Source organism: Nematostella vectensis, chromosome 14, assembly GCF_932526225.1.
Source record: "Nematostella vectensis chromosome 14, jaNemVect1.1, whole genome shotgun sequence".
NCBI classification, from domain to species: domain Eukaryota; kingdom Metazoa; phylum Cnidaria; class Anthozoa; order Actiniaria; family Edwardsiidae; genus Nematostella; species Nematostella vectensis.
In genome coordinates, this window is record NC_064047.1 from 5,065,379 (window position 1) to 5,085,116 (window position 19,738).

Here is a 19,738-nt window from a genome sequence, read left to right on the forward strand (position 1 = left end):
AATCAATTATCGCCAATAGCGTATCAGACTTCATTCGTAGATTGTTTTTTTTTGTTGTTGTTTTACAAGTTTGTTTTACCAAGTTCTTGCAAATAAACTGTTGTATTTTTAATTATAATAAAAAAAGGAGTGGTTGATTGACATTCTTTAATAGTTTGCACTGTTTCGTTCTTAGTATAAAATGTAAGTAAAGCCTTTAAAACAGTAAAAAGTCGACGCCAAACTTAGCCATAGATACTTAGGAATTCCAAGTTCATACTTGTTGCTAATTGGTTAAAGCCTCAAAAATATACACATATCTCTCCGTGCTTTTGGTTCCCACGCACTGGTTCGAGAGCATTAAAACTAGCAGCCATTAATTGGTTCGTACCTTCTTGTCACTTTTAGTGAGTAAAAAGAGCATCCGCACAATTCTGAAAGTTACCAATCACCTCCGCACACAGCCACGCCCCAAGGCCAGGGGACAGGGCAGCAGCACCCCATGGGATAACAACTTTTGGCTGGACCTTGATTATCTAGAAGCTGCCAAGGCCGCTCAGAAGTGCACTGCGCACTTCACCGCACTAATGTACACCGAGATCTGGTGTGACGTGCAGAGGTGAGTAAGTGGAGTTTATGACTCCAAATTTTGACAAGGGCGGAGATGTAGGGGGATCCACAGAGACAGAGAGGTGCACTACGCACGTCACCGCACCAATGTACATCGGACTTCGGTGTGACGTGCAGAGGTGAACTTATGTATTACTCAGAACATTGATGGCAAGACCCCACATTAGGCAAAGGTTTCACCAGCAATATTAGCGCAGTCACACCGGTAGCGGTATTTTTCAAGAATGCTACCGTCACCAATCCAGCACAGAGAAAAACAACTGGGCCCGGTTTCTCGAAAGCAGGTTAGCGCTTATCCACGGATAAATATGGTTATCGAGACATTTGATTGGATAACAACCTTATTTATCTCTGGGTTAGCGTTAACCTTCTTTCTAGGAACCCGGCCCTGAACACGATCTAAAAGCTGTTTGATTGTCCGACAACCAAGAAGGCTTTTTGTGAGTAAATTTGGAGCGATGCAAACGGATTTCACATCTACATACTCTTTCAGCCGTCTATTTCGCTCTGGCAAGAAATGACGATTCCACGGTGTATTTTCACTTTGAAACGAACGTACGACTGCCCCTTTAACTCTGTCACTAACATTGTCGTCATCAATGCCCCAGGCATTCAGCATTTCCTAACGCTGTTATACACAGGTCTCTACCAGAGAACCCAATGAACATCACCCTCCCTACCCGAAGTCAAGACATAGAAGTAGACTCTGCCAGCCAGAGCACGGACGGTGGCCTAAGCACTAGTTACCAGTCTCTTCTCGTGGATATTTACAGCTCGATAGCGGAGCTGGACAGTGTTTATGGGGTAGGGGCTGGGCGTCTAGCGGACTTAGAGTCCCGTATTCGTACCTATGAGCACGAGGAGCTGTGGGAGAAGGCTGTTGGTGAGTGAACGAGCCCAGGCTCAAAGCGGCGTTGTCACTAGTTTCCTTTTTGGTGATTATTTAACAATCGATGTAACAAATCGATGATTTTTGACGGACACTCGAAAAATTTTGTACATTTGTAAAGCATTATGTCTCTTGGAAGTTTCTTCGAGGATGTGACTGTGGATAGGCCTGTTAAATAGCGCGGATTCAAACAGATTCTTTTCTCTCTTGTCGGTTGAGGTTTCCGTCGGCCCTCCGGAAGTAGACTGGTGACAATGCGGCTTTTATATGCCGTCAGGTAACTGCGGCAAGCTCATTGATGTGGGCCCACTGGGATGGGCTCTCGGATATGAGTTCAAGAGAAGGCATGAACGTTTAACACTTTAGAAGCCAGTGGGCTGAGGTTACTGTGATTGTCTCTGTTCAGGAGCGTACGATCTTATGTCTGTGTTCAGGGGCGTATGATCTTATGTCTGTGTTCAGGGGCGTATGATCTTATGTCTTTGTCCAGGAGCGTACGATCTTTTGTCTCTGTTCAGGAGCGTACGATCTTTTGTCTGTGTTCAGGAGCGTACGATCTTTTGTCTGTGTTCAGGAGCGTACGATCTTTTGTCTCTGTTCAGGAGCGTACGATCTTTTGTCTCTGTTCAGAAGCGTACGATCTTTTGTCTCTGTTCAGGAGCGTACGATCTTTTGTCTCTGTTCAGGAGCTTATGATCTTATGTCTGTGTTCAGGAGCGTACGATCTTATGTCTGTGTCCAGGAGCGTATGATCTTATGTCTCTGTTCAGGAGCGTATGATCTTTTGTCTCTGTTCAGGAGCGTATGATCTTATGTCTCTGTTCAGGAGCGTACGATCTTATGTTTCTGTTCAGGAGCGTACGATCTTATGTCTGTGTTCAGGAGCGTATGGTCTTTTGTCTCTGTTCAGGAGCGTATGATCTTATGTCTGTGTTCAGGAGCGTATGATCTTATGTCTCTGTTCAGGAGCTTATGATCTTATGATCTTATGTCTCTGTTCAGGAGCGTATGATCTTTTGTCTCTGTTCAGGAGCGTATGATCTTCGGATGCAAGAAAGTCCAACGGCGCAGATTGGGATGCTCAAGGTACTCCAAACAGTAGCATGTCACGCAACACAGCATGTCACGGAACCCACAGCTAGTGACACAACCCATAACACGCCACGTGATTCAGACGTGTCTCGCAGCCCAGGTCGTGTCACGCAATTCATATAATGTGACGCAACACAGCATGTCACGCGACTATTGCATGACCCACAGCATGTTGAGACACACAGAGTTTTCACGCGACTCACAGCGTGTCACCCACATCGTGTCATGCAATTCCCATCATGCCACGCGACTCCAGCATGTCGCGTTACCACGGCAAACCCATAGTTTGTCAGGTAACACACATTCCACGCAATTCACAGCATGTCACGCGACTATTGCATGACCCACAGCCCGTTGAGAAACACAGAGTTTTCACTCGACTCACAGCGCGTCACCCACATTGTGTCACGCAATTCCCATCATGCCACGCGACTACAGCATGTCGCGTTACCACAGCAAACCCATAGTTTATCAGGTAACACACATCATGTCACGCAATTCACATGTCATGCGACAACAGCATGACTCGCAACATGTCGCGCAACGAATAGCATGTCACGCGAACATCGAAATTTCACGTGGGCCCACAGTGCGACCCTTCGAAACACCACAATCCATTGTATTTAACGTGAGGCATGAAATGTAACGCCACAATCCAGAGTATTTAACGAGAGGCATGAAATGTAACGCCACAATCCAGAGTATTTAACGTGAGGCATGAAATGTAACGCCACCAACATGACACAGAACCCTCGTCTAGGTGTAACTTACAATTGACTATTCTAGGCATTGAAGAACTTCGGTCTTTATCATGTGATGGACAACTACCTCAGAGGCATTCCCCCCGATAGCTTGCGCACTAGCCCCGAGGTAAATTCTTATATGGTGATTTGATTGCCTTATTTGGGTAAAGCAAGACCTTATTATGATATAGCATGACCTTTTTTTGATTTAGCATGACCTTATTAGGATATAGGATGACCTTATTTGGGTATAGCATGGCCTTATTTGGGTAACGCGTAACCTTGTTTGGATATGACATGACCTTATTTGGGTATAGTATGACCTTATTTGGGTATAGCATGATCTTATTTGGGTAATGCGTAACCTTGTTTGGATATGACATGACCTTATTTTGGTATAGTATGACCTTATTTGGTTATAACATATGACCTTTTTTGGTTTAGCATGACCTTATTTGGTTATGACATGACCTTATTTGCGTATAACATTACTTTGGTTGTTTAGGTTGCGGAGCTACAGTTCGAGTCGGCCTGGCGAAACTGCACGTGGGACATTGACACCAGCCTTGGGTTAGTGCAAACAAGCCCTTCATTTCCCAACTGTGTGTTGTGATGTCTAATACTCGACTTACGACTCTACTTATGGATTGAAAATTTTATCATCATTTATCATTAGCCTCCTTCACAGGCATCGCTTTGCCCAGAAAGCAGCAGAAAAAAAACACAGGCGCTCAGGATTCCTGTGGCGATGCTTATCTCCCCTTTAACAAAGGAATTTGTCGACCACAGGAAACCCGCGAGTGCTCGGGATTCCTGTGGCGATGCTTATCTCCCCTTTAACAAATGAATTTGTCGACCACAGGAAACCCGCGAGTGTTTAGATTCTGTCCAGGTTTTTAACGTTTAGAGACGCCTGCGGAGGGGGCTACTTTATCATCATGTCTCAGACGACTAACGATAAATTTATTGTTTTATGCTTCGTTTTATTCATAAACTTACCATTTTTCCCTTTATATGATGGCGCTTTGCTTTTAGGTCTGATGTGTCGAGAAGGCCTGGGTTCCACCAGTCGTTGCACACGTGTTTGTCGGCGCTAGGAGATGGCGAAGAGTCATTGTTTCGCATCACCCTGGAGAATGCCAAGTAAGACCGTCCCTTTTACTCACCTACCTCATAAGCGTGCAATGTTTGCGTTACGTGAATAAATCTTTAAAAAAAAGGCAGATGATAAAAGTGTCGAAAAGACCGTTGGAGATTTTGAAAGATGGCCGCATTGAAACAGTTGTAACTCGCTTGGTCAACCGTTTGATCACAGGAAGTGACGAGTCATTTCTCCTATTGTCTCCTAGGCTTCGTGTCGTGTCGGAGGTGAGCCACGTAAGTCTTGAGAGCGCGCGAAGTATCTACCCAAATATGGTCCGTCTGCAGCAGCTAACGGAGCTACAGCAATACACTCTCTTCTTCACAAGGTCAGTTTTCCTGCCAAAACCACAGGCGTTCCAAACCCTGAACACAAGTTTCCTAATTTCACCCAGTAAGAAAGCAAGGCTGTCGATAAGCGACTTGTGTTGAGCCTTTGTTGCTATACGACACTATTCTTGACCTTAAAGAAGGCCAATCACGCCGCCATTTTTTTCTCCAGCCCGATGGCGAGACACAAAAAAGCATTCATTTCCATCGGCTAATTCAAATGAATAACCAAGATATTTTCAATCAAATATCGTCAATAACATATCAGAGTTCATTCGTAGATTATTATTTTGAAGTTTCCTTGCGAATAAACCGCTGCATCTTCAATGATAAACACTAACAAAGGAGTGGGTGATTGACATTCTTTAAGGTATCGGGTTTTAGCAGATAACAAAACGGCTTGGGAGACTGGGACAAGGCAAACGTCAAGCTTGACGATCCCACAAAATTACGTGACTCATTGAGTGACAAACTCGCGCGCTCTCCGGCTTTTGGCGGTAAAATGATAAACAACAAAGTAAGTAAGTTAATTAACAACAAACAAAAGGTAAGTTTTTCAGCGCTTCCGGGTCAGCCAGTTATTGAATTTCTATGTTAGAGACAGCTTATTTTCATTGAAATATATTTTTTTTCATCTGCAGCTGAGATGTAACCTTAAGAAAAGTTAATATTTAATTACATGAAATTCCCATATTATCTAGTTGTTAGGATCAGGCTTCGCTCTGGTGTGATAGACGCGGTCATTTCTGAGTTTATTTCTGCCTGAATTTGCCTCTCGAAAAGACAAGTGCAAGTACCCTATTGTTCTCATTTCAGCTGCGACACCAATGAACTGGTCAACAAATGGAAAGAGAGGTTTCCACTGCCCGACAACGACTTTATCTTCGTTGAGCCTGTCCTTGCGTTAAGGACCGCTGCCCTTCACATGCTGGCTCGCGTGAATTCTCGGCAGGGACGCGAGGTCCTGGGCTCTATCTACCAGGTTCTCGTGGGGCATTTAGAGAGTCAAGCGAAACTTGCGAGACAAGCTGGGAAACCTCAGGTACAGGCGTGTGCAGACGACAATTGACTCGTTTAGACAAGCTTCCCTGCTAGCAGAACTTTTCTTTCTCTTTGTCTTTAAAACTTTCCTTGCCGATTCGCGTTTCGGGGTTTTGCATTGTTCGTTTGTACAAAACAACGCGAGCAGCCAAAAACGCGAATACAAGCACAACAAGATTTTTATTTTCGTTCCATTTTAAAGCTCTGTTCAATTTTACGATCTAGGGCGCATATATAAGTACCTAAGGCCTGATGCACAATGGTGATATAACGACATAACAACATAAGAATTTGACATGGCATAAGGGAAAAAACATGTTTTTTCTTTTATGTCGTTATCTCCATGTTATTATGTCGACGTTTTCGCCATAAGTCGCACCCTTCACACTTGAAAATAAGGACATAAGAATGCGCGCGCCTATCTTGTTATGTCATTATATTGCCAGTGTGCATCAGGCTTAACAGAGGCCTTTCCTAAGTGTTTCTCTCTTGTGCTTGTATTCGCTGTTTTGGTTGCCCGATCTTCGCGACGCCCTGGGTCCTGGGGATGGCAGGGTAAGATATAAGCCAGTTTTAGTGTTCGGTGGATTGAATTTCACAGTGTTTTAAGTGGATATAGTTCGCTAACAAATTGAACATCTCAGCGGCGTCACGCGACTTCAATTCGCGAAAACAGGTGCATCGCCGTAGCCTTTACCCATTGTGCAATTTCCTTTTTACTGGAGATTGTTGCGGTGCCACTTGCGCCCGCCGCTAGCACTAGTGAGGAACATTACAGTTATCCCGGTTTGGTTTTTGCCTTTTTTCCCAATAGGTCGCAGAAAAGGCGCTGTTCGCCATCCGTCATCTCCATACCGACGCTCAAGTGGTTCAGTCGGTAGGCGGTCACGTGCCAGGGGCGTGGCGGATGGAGGAGGCGAGGTTGCGCTGGTCGCGTGGCGAGACAGAGACCGCTATGCATCTTCTCAAGTGCCTCACCAAGCAACTGCAAGCGGTATGTATGTATGGTATGTGCCTATGTAACATGTATTGCTATGCATATGCCTTAGGACAAAGCTGCTGCAAGCGGCATGTATGAAACCAAAGCTACTACGGGCGGAATATATTAATTGGTGTACATATACTGTCAACAAGGTTGTCCGTAGTTCTTCTGTAGTCAAACTTTTCACAACTGTTCAGTAAAAATGTCCATACTTTTGGTTCTCGCGCTGCTGAAAAATATGACGACTGTTAAATCCAGCTGGCAAAAACAATCACACAATTTTATAGTCGCCAGATGAGGAGGAAATCAGACTCTATCCCCAAGCACTTGGCCTGTATGGAAGCTGGATGGCGGAAACGCGATCAGAAAACCCAAACAAGATCATAGAGGAATACTTAGAGAAGGTACGACCCCCCCCAAAAAAAAAAATAAATAAATAAATAAATAATAATGATAATAATAATAATAATAATAATAATAATAATAATAATAATAATAATAATAATAATAATAATAATAATAATAATAATAACACCAACAACATCAAGAAAATAGAGGAATTCCCAGAAAAGGTGCGAAAACACTAGAAAACCCCAAGAAGATAATAGAGGAACACTTTGAGAATGTATGAGAAAAACATCAAGATAATGTACGAAGTATATCTAAAAAGGGAGACCTTATTTGTAAGCGCAAATGTTAGCAGGTTGGGAGGGCAGGTCCGGGCGGGGAAAAACATGGAGTTCTAGTGTGATTAATCTCGACTTTGTATAGGCAACGAATCTTATGGAAAGCATGGAAGAAGAATCAGCGGCCTCGCCTATCGAGGTGAGTCTGACGTCCATATTGTAGTGCCCAACATTGATGTAATATCTGACTAATTTGTTGCTTGATGCCTTAACTTTGAGCTGCCCTCGATTTTACTGAAGTCACATTTACACACTATGGATAAAATTAAACCAATTTGAAAAGAGTTTGTAAATAGCGGGCAAACCAACGCCACTACAACACCTTTTTGTAGCCTAACGAAAATGTATTTGTGTGTGAGCAAATTTCAAAAGCAAATTCAACACAGAGAAGGTTTCCCAGAATCTTTTACCCAACCGATTAAAGCACGCCTACCATTATAGCACGCCTACCATTATAGCACGCCTACCATTTATAGCACGCCTACCATTATAGCACGCCTACCATTTATAGCACGCCTACCATTATAGCACGCCTACCATTATAGCACGCATCTTGTAGCCGGGTAATTGTATCGCCGATAGTTGGGAAACATTGTCATGTCGCCTAATCAATAATGAGACACTTGCCCTGCCGTGCAATATCAATGATAACATACGTATCCTCCTAGTCACCTTTCCTTAATGCTACAATGTTATGGGAGTTGCAAACAAAACTAAATATAGGAGTGTCAAATGCAATATTTTGCCCGCGACATCTTTAGTTGATTTGCCATAGCCTCGTCCCTAGGTGCCTCTAAACTTCGCGACCTTTTGATTTCCATATCCGATTTCCATATATAGTATTATGTTTTTCATGTATGGTATTATGTTTTCCTTTTAAGGTTATATGTTTTCCATATATGGTATTATATTTTCCATATACGATACTATGTTTTCTATATATAGTATCATTTTTTTATATATGGTATTATATTTTCCATATATGGTATAATGTTTTCCATATATGGTATAATATTTTCCATATACGGTATTATGTGTTTCATAGGCGTACCTATCGCTTGCGCGATACGCGGACACGCAGTACCAAAATATCGTGGACTACATGAAATCATCAGACTTCGAAAACAAGCAGGAGATTGCACGTGACGCCAAGGTACGAGGCCCTTAGTACTATCGTCCTACTTTCTTCATACCGGAGGGGTACTCCCGTACTTGGGTTACGGTGGGAGGGGGGGATCGATCGAGATTTTGTCATTTTAGCTTTGTCCATGATGCAGTGCGGGTTTCAGCACATGGTTTCTTAAAGTACACCTTAGTCGTGTTTTTTAAATGCAATGTTTAATACAACAAGTATTGAATATGGTTTACCAAAAACCGTTACCCGACGTAACGGTTTTTGGTAATAACAAGCTTGTTTGTTGTCGTAGAGCGAGTACAACAGGCTGTCGAAAGTGGTGGCCCGGCCTGAGAGAGACAAGTACATCCGCACACTCATGGTGGAGAGTGAGATCGACGAAGAGGAACTGAGGTTGATGGAAGACAGCAAAATGAACTTTCTTCAAAAAGCGCTGGAGAACTATGCCAAGACTTTACAAGCCGGGGTAGGGACAGTATCCCTAGCACCGAGATGCTACTCCCCGGGGTAGGGAAAGCAACCCTAGCACCGAGATGCTACTCCCCGGGGTAGGGAAAGCAACCCTAGCACCGAGATCCTACTCTCCGGGGTAGGGAAAGCAACCCTAGCACCGAGATGCTTCTCTCCGGGGTAGGGAAAGCAACCCTAACACCGAGATACTAATGTCCGGGGTAGGAAAAGTAACCCTAGCACCAAGATACTACTGTCCGGGGGGGTACTCTTAAGAGTGAGGCAGTTACATCAGAAACAGACAACGTGGAGTAGCAACATCAACATTAGGGGGAGCCTTCCTGTAGGCGTGGGCAAGACGCGCATGCTGGTGGGGGAGGAGAGGGGAGTACGAAAAGACCCTAGATAACAAGACCGCCTAAGTAGAGGGGAAGTGCGGGAACAAAACTTTGCAGTCCTAGATGGATAGGCAGTAATGGGTACTGGTAACTGATGATCTTAGATGGATAGGCAGTAATGGGTACTGGTAACTGATGGTCCTTGATGGATAGGCAGTAATGGGTACTGGTAACTGATGTTCTTAGATGGATAGGCAGTAATGGGTACTGGTAACTGATGGTCCTTGATGGATAGGCAGTAATGGGTACTGGTAACTGATAATCCTAGATGGATAGGCAGTAATGGGTACTGGTAACTGATGGTCTTAGATGGATAGGCAGTAATGGGTACTGGTAACTGATGGTCTTAGATTGATAGGCAGTAATGGGTACTGGTAACTGATGGTCCTAGATGGATAGGCAGTAATGGGTACTGGTAACTGATGGTCCTAGATGGATAGGCAGTAATGGTTACTGGTAACTGATGGTCTTAGATGGATAGGCAGTAATGGGTACTGGTAACTGATGGTCCTAGATGGATAGGCAGTAATGGATACTGGTAACTGATGGTCCTAGATGGATAGGCAGTAATGGGTACTGGTAACTGATGGTCTTAGATGGATAGGCAGTAATGGGTACTGGTAACTGATGGTCCTTGATGGATAGGCAGTAATGGGTACTGGTAACTGATGTTCTTAGATGGATAGGCAGTAATGGGTACTGGTAACTGATGGTCCTTGATGGATAGGCAGTAATGGGTACTGGTAACTGATGGTCCTTGATGGATAGGCAGTAATGGGTACTGGTAACTGATGGTCTTAGATGGATAGGCAGTAATGGGTACTGGTAACTGATGGTCTTAGATGGATAGGCAGTAATGGGTACTGGTAACTGATGGTCCTAGATGGATAGGCAGTAATGGGTACTGGTAACTGATGGTCCTTGATGGATAGGCAGTAATGGGTACTGGTAACTGATGGTCTTAGATGGATAGGCAGTAATGGGTACTGGTAACTGATGGTCCTAGATGGATAGGCAGTAATGGGTACTGGTAACTGATGGTCTTAGATGGATAGGCAGTAATGGGTACTGGTAACTGATGGTCCTTGATGGATAGGCAGTAATGGGTACTGGTAACTGATGGTCCTAGATGGATAGGCAGTAATGGGTACTGGTAACTGATGGTCTTAGATGGATAGGCAGTAATGGGTACTGGTAACTGATGGTCTTAGATTGATAGGAAGTAATGGGTACTGGTAACTGATGGTCTTAGATGGATAGGCAGTAATGGGTACTGGTAACTGATGGTCCTTGATGGATAGGCAGTAATGGGTACTGGTAACTGATGGTCCTAGATGGATAGGCAGTAATGGGTACTGGTAACTGATTGTCCTAGATGGATAGGCAGTAATGGGTACTGGTGCATGATGGTCCTTGATGGATAGGCAGTAATGGGTACTGGTAACTGATGGTCCTAGATGGATAGGCAGTAATGGGTACTGGTAACTGATGGTCTTAGATGGATAGGCAGTAATGGGTACTGTAACTGATGGTCTTAGATGGATAGGCAGTAATGGGTACTGGTAACTGATGGTCTTAGATGGATAGGCAGTAATGGGTACTGGTAACTGATGGTCTTAGATGGATAGGCAGTAATGGGTACTGGTAACTGATGGTCTTAGATTGATAGGAAGTAATGGGTACTGGTAACTGATGGTCTTAGATGGATAGGCAGTAATGGGTACTGGTAACTGATGGTCCTTGATGGATAGGCAGTAATGGGTACTGGTAACTGATGGTCCTAGATGGATAGGCAGTAATGGGTACTGGTAACTGATTGTCCTAGATGGATAGGCAGTAATGGGTACTGGTGCATGATGGTCCTTGATGGATAGGCAGTAATGGGTACTGGTAACTGATGGTCCTAGATGGATAAGCAGTAATTTGTACTGGTAACTGATGGTCTTAGATGGATAGGCAGTAATGGGTACTGTAACTGATGGTCTTAGATGGATAGGCAGTAATGGGTACTGGTAACTGATGGTCTTAGATGGATAGGCAGTAATGGGTACTGGTAACTGATGGTCTTAGATGGATAGGCAGTAATGGGTACTGGTAACTAATGGTCCTAGATGGATAGGCAGTAATGGGTACTGGTAACTGATGGTCCTAGATGGATAGGCAGTAATGGGTACTGGTAACTGATGGTCCTAGATGGATAGGCAGTAATGGGTACTGGTAACTGATGGTCTTAGATGGATAGGCAGTAATGGGTACTGGTAACTGATGGTCTTAGATGGATAGGCAGTAATGGGTACTGGTAACTGATGGTCCTAGATGGATAGGCAGTAATGGGTACTGGTAACTGATGGTCTTAGATGGTTAGGCAGTAATGGGTACTGGTAACTGATGGTCCTAGATGGATAGGCAGTAATGGTTACTGGTAACTGATGGTCTTAGATGGATAGGCAGTAATGGGTACTGGTAACTGATGGTCCTAGATGGATAGGCAGTAATGGGTACTGGTAACTGATGGTCCTTGATGGATAGGAAGTAATGGGTACTGGTAACTGATGGTCCTTGATGGATAGGCAGTAATGGGTACTGGTAACTGATGGTCCTAGATGGATAGGCAGTAATGGGTACTGGTAAATTATGGTTAATTGAGTGACTGTTGTTTTTCAGGATAAATACGACCTTCGCGTGTTTCGGCTTTGTTCCCTCTGGTTCGATAATTGCAAGACCTCATTCGTAGATGACATCATGAAGGTAAAAAAAAAGAGAAAAAAGAAAAAATTGTCCGAGAAAAAATAAGATTACAGGATGTTAAAAGGTCCGTGAAAACGTATCTAAATTACAGCTATAATTCTTGAATTGTTAATTTAGAAAGATCCTCGCTTTCGCGTTCAAAAAGGTCCTCTTTATTATTATTATCTCGTTTGAGACGATCTAGAATAATTTGTTCTGCTGAAGGGAAGGATGTGTGTAAGATTGGTTATCCCTTGCGCCACGCGATTCCACAGCTTATTGATGTAGTACCAGCATTATACCACTATAAGTAAGAGTTAGCAAATATTTCTCTGATTTCTGCCTTTAGGATAGTATCTCTCGGATCCAGTCCCGCAAGTTCTTGCCTCTGATGTATCAGCTCGCGGCGAGACTGGGCATGAGATCTAGCCAGGACGACGCCTTCCAGGCCACACTCGGCCAGGTAATGTCGCGTGGCTTCCAACACTTCGTTTAGCCCGTAAACCTCGAGAAATCGCGCTGGCGAACGCTGATCGGATGTGACTTCATAACACTTCTTTTGTTCTTGTCAGTTGATAGAGCGTACTTGTGTAGACCATCCCCACCACACCCTTCTGATACTAATCGCACTTGTAAACGCTGATCGGGACCGTGAGTACACCGCGCCTAGCAGGAGAAACGGGCGAGACTCGAGGGCATCCCGCAATGCCTCGAAAGAGACCAAAGGGTTTATTGATGAGGTTAGTAATTACATACAATTTCATATCCTTTTACCATAACACCCTCCATACAATTGCATATCCTTGTACCATAACACCCTCCATACAATTGCATATCCTTGTACCATAACACCCTTTTTATGACGAAGTTATTTGATGGCTTTTTTGCGATTAAATCTGTCAATTACTAAAAAAAAATCACAAACATTAACGTCGTCACGCCTTGGAGCTGGCTGCCGGGCTGCTAGTTACGTGTGCTCTTTTTTCTTGAGCAGCAGAAAAACATTAACAACAAATCAAGCAACAAAACTGTCGAGCGGCGGACTGAGGCCGGCAGGATGAACGGATTTTGTTAGGCTAAATTCTAAACAACGAATTTTCCTCTAATTTAGCTGACATATTCCGTTGCATTCTGTACGTTGCGTAATCTGTAGATTGGTTCTCACTTGGTCGTAAGCGCAAGCGCAACGCACGTAATTTCCCCATTCTTACTAGAACGCAAGCGCAAGAGGACTCAACTGCTTGATTTTCTTGCGCTTGTGTTTGACCGATTCTCACTTGTGCTGCGCTTCCGTTTGCGCTCGCTCTTGCGCTTGAGTCCTAGTGAGAACCAGCCTTGAGCCACTACCCCGTGACACACGAACAGTGTTCGACCTGCAATACGAAACGTGCCCAACTAAGAAGAATAACGGGGCATGCTGATGACTCAGGAGCCATGACTCCTCCCCAGCGTAATGTTAGCTCGTTCCCGACCGTCCCCTACTTGGTTTCAACCTTCCCGTTCCACCACTTGGTCCAATATGTGCTTTACCGCTAGGCGCGCCTGGAGGCAGCGAGCGCATTGATCGAGAGCATATCCCACCAGCGCGGCCAGCTCGTTCAGATGACCAAGTCCCTCTGTCTGGCATACATTGAGCTGGCGTATTGGGAGGTTGGACATCTTAAGGGAAAGACAGGTACGTCTCTAGAGTGCATGCTTTGTCTAGCCCATGCGTGCGTGGTTTATCTTGCTTTGTCTTGCTTGTGCGTGCGTGCGGGTGTTGAACGTGTTTGCTTTGTCTAGCGTGTGCGTGCGTGCGTGCGTTAAGCGGGTTTGCTTTGTCTAGCTTGTTCGTGCGTGTTTTTAGCGTGTGTGCTTTGTCTAGCGTGTGTTAAGAGTGTGTGCTATGTCTAGCGTGTGCGTTTAAGCGTATGTGCTTCGTCTAGCGTGTGCTTTTAAGAGTGTGTGCTTTGTCTATAATAATAATAATAATAATAATAATGATAATGATAATGATAATGATAATGATAATGATAATGATAATGATAATGATAATGATAATGATAATGATAATGATAATGATAATGATAATGATAATGATAATGATAATGATAATGATAATGATAATGATAATGATAATGATAATGATAATGATAATGATAATGATAATGATAATGATAATGATAATGATAATGATAATGATAATGATAATGATAATGATAATGATAATGATAATGATAATGATAATGATAATGATAATGATAATGATAATGATAATGATAATGATAATAATAATAATAATAATACTATTGTTTATTAATGCCTCTAGCAGTTATTAGAGCTGAATTACAGGCAATTGCGCATTGCGCATTTAGAAAAAGAAAACACTTATACTTGAAATTTTACAGTTACAAAATTTTTAAATCTGTCGGTGCTTACAATCATTGGGTGGGAATTTCTTCCAGACCTCAGACGCATGTTATTAGTCGAGTGAACGACTCTGTTATTGACAAGCGGAAAGATGGGATTGTCCGGTTTGATTTGTTTTACAAAATTGGCACATTTCTCTAACCGTCTCTGCTCTAAGGTTGTTAAGCTCTAACGAGAGCACCAAGATATGGTACATCAGGCCAAATTATGGCCATGGCTCTCTTTTGGATGTTTTCTAATGAGTTACACAAATACTTAGGAAGACCGGCAAAAAAAAACGATGCATACTCGGTGAAGATCTTATGAGCGCGCAGTAAGCTTTTATGATTTCAGAAGGTGGAACGCCACACTTTTTTAGTTGGCAAATTGCATACAATCGTCTGTTGGCTTTCTTGACAACATAGTCGCAGTGCGCAGCCCATGTTAGATCATCTGAAATATGAACCCCGAGTAGCTTAAAACTAGCTACTTGTTCAATCAGAGATCCTCCGACAGCAATGGGCCTTGGCACGCAACTATTGTAGTGAAGAAAGTCAACAGTCATGGTTTTGCATTTACGCGGGTTGAGGCGCATGTTATTCTGGTGAGCGAACAAATTGATGTCGTCAACTAAATGATTCAATAAAGAAGGCGAGTTCCTCGGGACGATCTCAAGGACCGTTTAGTCGTCAACATATTTCACACGAGGGCCCCAAGAATTCACCAGCGCGTTAACCATAACCGCAAAGAATATGGGGCCTAATTTAGTCCCCTGCGGAATGCCACCCCTTAAGGTTTGCGAGCGGGAAAGCGTAGTACCAATGCGTGTCACTTGGGATCTTTCGCGAAGAAATAATGCGACCCACCTAAGAAGACTACTATGAAAGCTAAATCTCGACAGTTTGTCGAGTAAAATCCTATGATCTATGAGGTCAAAACCTTTTCTGAAGTCCGCGAAAAAGAACCTTACATAACAGTTCCCTTTGTCAAGAGCCTATAATGCTATGTGCAACAAATAGACAAGTGCTTGTTCTGTGGTTTAGCCTGCAATTGCAAATTGTTTACAATCGAGTTGCTCTAAGATTGAAGGGAGAACGCGGGTCAGGGTGAATCCCTCACAGATCTTGGCCATCTGACATGTAAGTGATATAGGGCGCAGATCGTCTTCAATGGACTTGGGCAGGGTCTAGCGTGTGCGTTTAAGCGTGTGTTCTTTGTCTAGCGTGTGTGTGCGTGTGTTAAGCGTGTGTGCTTTGTCTAGCGTGTGCTTTTAAGCGTGTGTGCTTTGTCTAGCGTGTGTGCGTGTGTTAAGAGTGTGTGCTATGTCTAGCGTGTGCGTTTAAGCGCATGTGCTTTGTCTAGCGTGTGCTTTTAAGCGTGTGTGCTTTGTCTAGCGTGTGCGTGCGTGTGTTAAGAGTGTGTGCTTTGTCTAGCGTGTGCGTTTAAGCGTGTGTGCTTTGTCTAGCGTGTGTGTGCGTGTGTTAAGAGCGTTTGCTTTGTCTAGAGTGTGCATTTAAGCGTGTGTACTTTGTCTAGAGTGTGCGTGTGTGTAGCATGTCTGCTTTGTCTAGCGTGTGTTAAGCGTGTGTTATTTTTCTTGCGTGTTTGTGTTTGCGTTAAGCGTGTGTGCTTATTCTGTCTTGCACTTTTTTCTGTTTAGGCCCGTTTGATATCAAGGATACTCTGGCCATCAAGAAAATGAATAACCTGCGCCATGTGGCAGTACCAACATCAGACATTAAGGTTCGGGTGGTCGTGATATCCAGTGGGGAAATTATAAGTACAGCTTTTTTCTGCTATGAGATCGTTTACTGGGGTTGTTATATCCAGTGGGCACATTTTATAACGATCTATTTGAATACTTTACCGGTTACCGACCCTCTGTGCAGTATAACTAGTGGTTAGGGTGTAGTCCCTAAGTTCTGTATCCCCCCAGGTCGACCCTCTGTGCAGTATAACTAGTGGTTCGGGTGTAGTCCCTAAGTTCTGTATCCCCCCAGGTCGACCCTCTGTGCAGTATAACTAGTGGTTATTGTGTAGTCCCTAAGTTCTGTATCCCCCAGGTCGACCCTCTGTGCAGTATAACTAGTGGTTATTGTGTAGTCCCTAAGTTCTGTATACCCCAGGTCGACCCTCTGTGCAGTATAACTAGTGGTTATTGTGTAGTCCCTAAGTTCTGTATCCCCCAGGTCGACCCTCTGTGCAGTATAACTAGTGGTTATTGTGTAGTCCCTAAGTTCTGTATCCCCCAGGTCGACCCTCTGTGCAGTATAACTAGTGGTTATTGTGTAGTCCCTAAGTTCTGTATCCCCCAGGTCGACCCTCTGTGCAGTATAACTAGTGGTTAGGGTGTAGTCCCTAAGTTCTGTATCCCCCCAGGTCGACCCTCTGTGCAGTATAACTAGTGGTTAGGGTGTAGTCCCTAAGTTCTGTATCCCCCCAGGCCGACCCTCTGTGCAGTATAACTAGTGGTTAGGGTGTAGTCCCTAAGTTCTGTATCCCTCAGGCCGACCCTCTGTGCAGTATAACTAGTGGTTAGGGTGTAGTCCCTAAGTTCTGTATCCCCCCAGGCCGACCCTCTGTGCAGTATAACTAGTGGTTAGGGTGTAGTCCCTAAGTTCTGTATCCCCCCAGGTCGACCCTCTGTGCAGTATAACTAGTCGTTATGGTGTAGTCCCTAAGTTCTGTATCCCCCCAGGTCGACCCTCTGTGCAGTATAACTAGTGGTTATGGTGTAGTCCCTAAGTTCTGTATCCCCCCAGGCCGACCCTCTGTGCAGTATAACTAGTGGTTATGGTGTAGTCCCTAAGTTCTGTATCCCCCCATGTCGACCCTCTGTGCAGTATAACTAGTGGTTATGGTGTAGTCCCTAAGTTCTGTATCCCCCCATGTCGACCCTCTGTGCAGTATAACTAGTGGTTCGGGTGTAGTCCCTAAGTTCTGTATCCCCCCAGGTCGACCCTCTGTGCAGTATAACTAGTGGTTATGGTGTAGTCCCTAAGTTCTGTATCCCCCCAGGCCGACCCTCTGTGCAGTATAACTAGTGGTTATGGTGTAGTCCCTAAGTTCTGTATCCCCCCAGGTCGACCCTCTGTGCAGTATAACTAGTGGTTATGGTGTAGTCCCTAAGTTCTGTATCCCCCCAGGTCGACCCTCTGTGCAGTATAACTAGTGGTTAGGGTGTAGTCCCTAAGTTCTGTATCCCCCCAGGTCGACCCTCTGTGCAGTATAACTAGTGGTTAGGGTGTAGTCCCTAAGTTCTGTATCCCCCCAGGTCGACCCTCTGTGCAGTATAACTAGTGGTTAGGGTGTAGTCCCTAAGTTCTGTATCCCCCCAGGCCGACCCTCTGTGCAGTATAACTAGTGGTTAGGGTGTAGTCCCTAAGTTCTGTATCCCCCCAGGTCGACCCTCTGTGCAGTATAACTAGTGGTTATGGTGTAGTCCCTAAGTTCTGTATCCCCCCAGGTCGACCCTCTGTGCAGTATAACTAGTGGTTATGGTGTAGTCCCTAAGTTCTGTATCCCCCCAGGCCGACCCTCTGTGCAGTATAACTAGTGGTTATGGTGTAGTCCGTAAGTTCTGTATCCCCCCATGTCGACCCTCTGTGCAGTATAACTAGTGGTTATGGTGTAGTCCCTAAGTTCTGTATCCCCCCATGTCGACCCTCTGTGCAGTATAACTAGTGGTTCGGGTGTAGTCCCTAAGTTCTGTATCCCCCCAGGTCGACCCTCTGTGCAGTATAACTAGTGGTTATGGTGTAGTCCCTAAGTTCTGTATCCCCCCAGGTCGACCCTCTGTGCAGTATAACTAGTCGTTATGGTGTAGTCCCTAAGTTCTGTATCCCCCCAGGTCGACCCTCTGTGCAGTATAACTAGTGGTTATGGTGTAGTCCCTAAGTTCTGTATCCCCCCAGGCCGACCCTCTGTGCAGTATAACTAGTGGTTATGGTGTAGTCCGTAAGTTCTGTATCCCCCCATGTCGACCCTCTGTGCAGTATAACTAGTGGTTATGGTGTAGTCCCTAAGTTCTGTATCCCCCCAGGCCGACCCTCTGTGCAGTATAACTAGTGGTTATGGTGTAGTCCCTAAGTTCTGTATCCCCCCAGGTCGACCCTCTGTGCAGTATAACTAGTGGTTATGGTGTAGTCCCTAAGTTCTGTATCCCCCCAGGTCGACCCTCTGTGCAGTATAACTAGTGGTTAGGGTGTAGTCCCTAAGTTCTGTATCCCCCCAGGTCGACCCTCTGTGCAGTATAACTAGTGGTTATGGTGTAGTCCCTAAGTTCTGTATCCCCCCAGGTCGACCCTCTGTGCAGTATAACTAGTGGTTAGGGTGTAGTCCCTAAGTTCTGTATCCCCCCAGGTCGACCCTCTGTGCAGTATAACTAGTGGTTAGGGTGTAGTCCCTAAGTTCTGTATCCCCCCAGGCCGACCCTCTGTGCAGTATAACTAGTGGTTATTGTGTAGTCCCTAAGTTCTGTATCCCCCCAGGCCGACCCTCTGTGCAGTATAACTAGTGGTTAGGGTGTAGTCCCTAAGTTCTGTATCCCCCCAGGTCGACCCTCTGTGCAGTATAACTAGTGGTTATGGTGTAGTCCCTAAGTTCTGTATCCCCCCAGGCCGACCCTCTGTGCAGTATAACTAGTGGTTATGGTGTAGTCCCTAAGTTCTGTATTCCCCCAGGTCGACCCTCTGTGCAGTATAACTAGTGGTTAGGGTGTAGTCTCTAAGTTCTGTATCCCCCCAGGTTGACCCTCTGTGCAGTATAACCAGTGGTTAGGGTGTAGTCCGTAAGTTCTGTATCCCCCCAGGTTGACCCTCTGTGCAGTATAACTAGTGGTTATGGTGTAGTCCCTAAGTTCTGTATCTCCCCAGGCCGACCCTCTGTGCAGTATAACTAGTGGTTAGGGTGTAGTCCCTAAGTTCTGTATCCCCTCAGGTCGACCCTTTGTGCAGTATAACTAGTGGTTAGGGTGTAGTCCGTAAGTTCTGTATCCCCCCAGGTTGACCCTCTGTTTGACCCTCTGTGCAGTATAACTAGTGGTTATGGTGTAGTCCCTAAGTTCTGTATCCCCCCAGGCCGACCCTCTGTGCAGTATAACTAGTGGTTAGGGTGTAGTCCCTAAGTT

The 19,738-nt window shown here is 44.7% G+C and overlaps 1 protein-coding gene across 1 annotated transcript in view; it reads left to right on the forward strand.

The window, feature by feature from the left end:
- LOC5507831 (serine-protein kinase ATM) overlaps positions 1-19,738 on the forward strand; it is a 66,928-nt gene that overhangs the window by 36,611 nt on the left and 10,579 nt on the right. The window contains exons 44-61 of the mRNA XM_048721370.1: positions 388-598; positions 1,251-1,492; positions 2,529-2,584; positions 3,377-3,460; positions 3,839-3,903; positions 4,369-4,476; positions 4,683-4,802; positions 5,620-5,845; positions 6,659-6,838; positions 7,114-7,230; positions 7,598-7,651; positions 8,558-8,665; positions 8,940-9,113; positions 12,160-12,243; positions 12,572-12,685; positions 12,795-12,962; positions 13,759-13,897; positions 16,271-16,353. Coding sequence (XP_048577327.1) covers positions 388-598; positions 1,251-1,492; positions 2,529-2,584; positions 3,377-3,460; positions 3,839-3,903; positions 4,369-4,476; positions 4,683-4,802; positions 5,620-5,845; positions 6,659-6,838; positions 7,114-7,230; positions 7,598-7,651; positions 8,558-8,665; positions 8,940-9,113; positions 12,160-12,243; positions 12,572-12,685; positions 12,795-12,962; positions 13,759-13,897; positions 16,271-16,353 — 2,333 coding nt within the window. The remainder of the gene's footprint in view (positions 1-387; positions 599-1,250; positions 1,493-2,528; positions 2,585-3,376; positions 3,461-3,838; positions 3,904-4,368; positions 4,477-4,682; positions 4,803-5,619; positions 5,846-6,658; positions 6,839-7,113; positions 7,231-7,597; positions 7,652-8,557; positions 8,666-8,939; positions 9,114-12,159; positions 12,244-12,571; positions 12,686-12,794; positions 12,963-13,758; positions 13,898-16,270; positions 16,354-19,738) is intronic.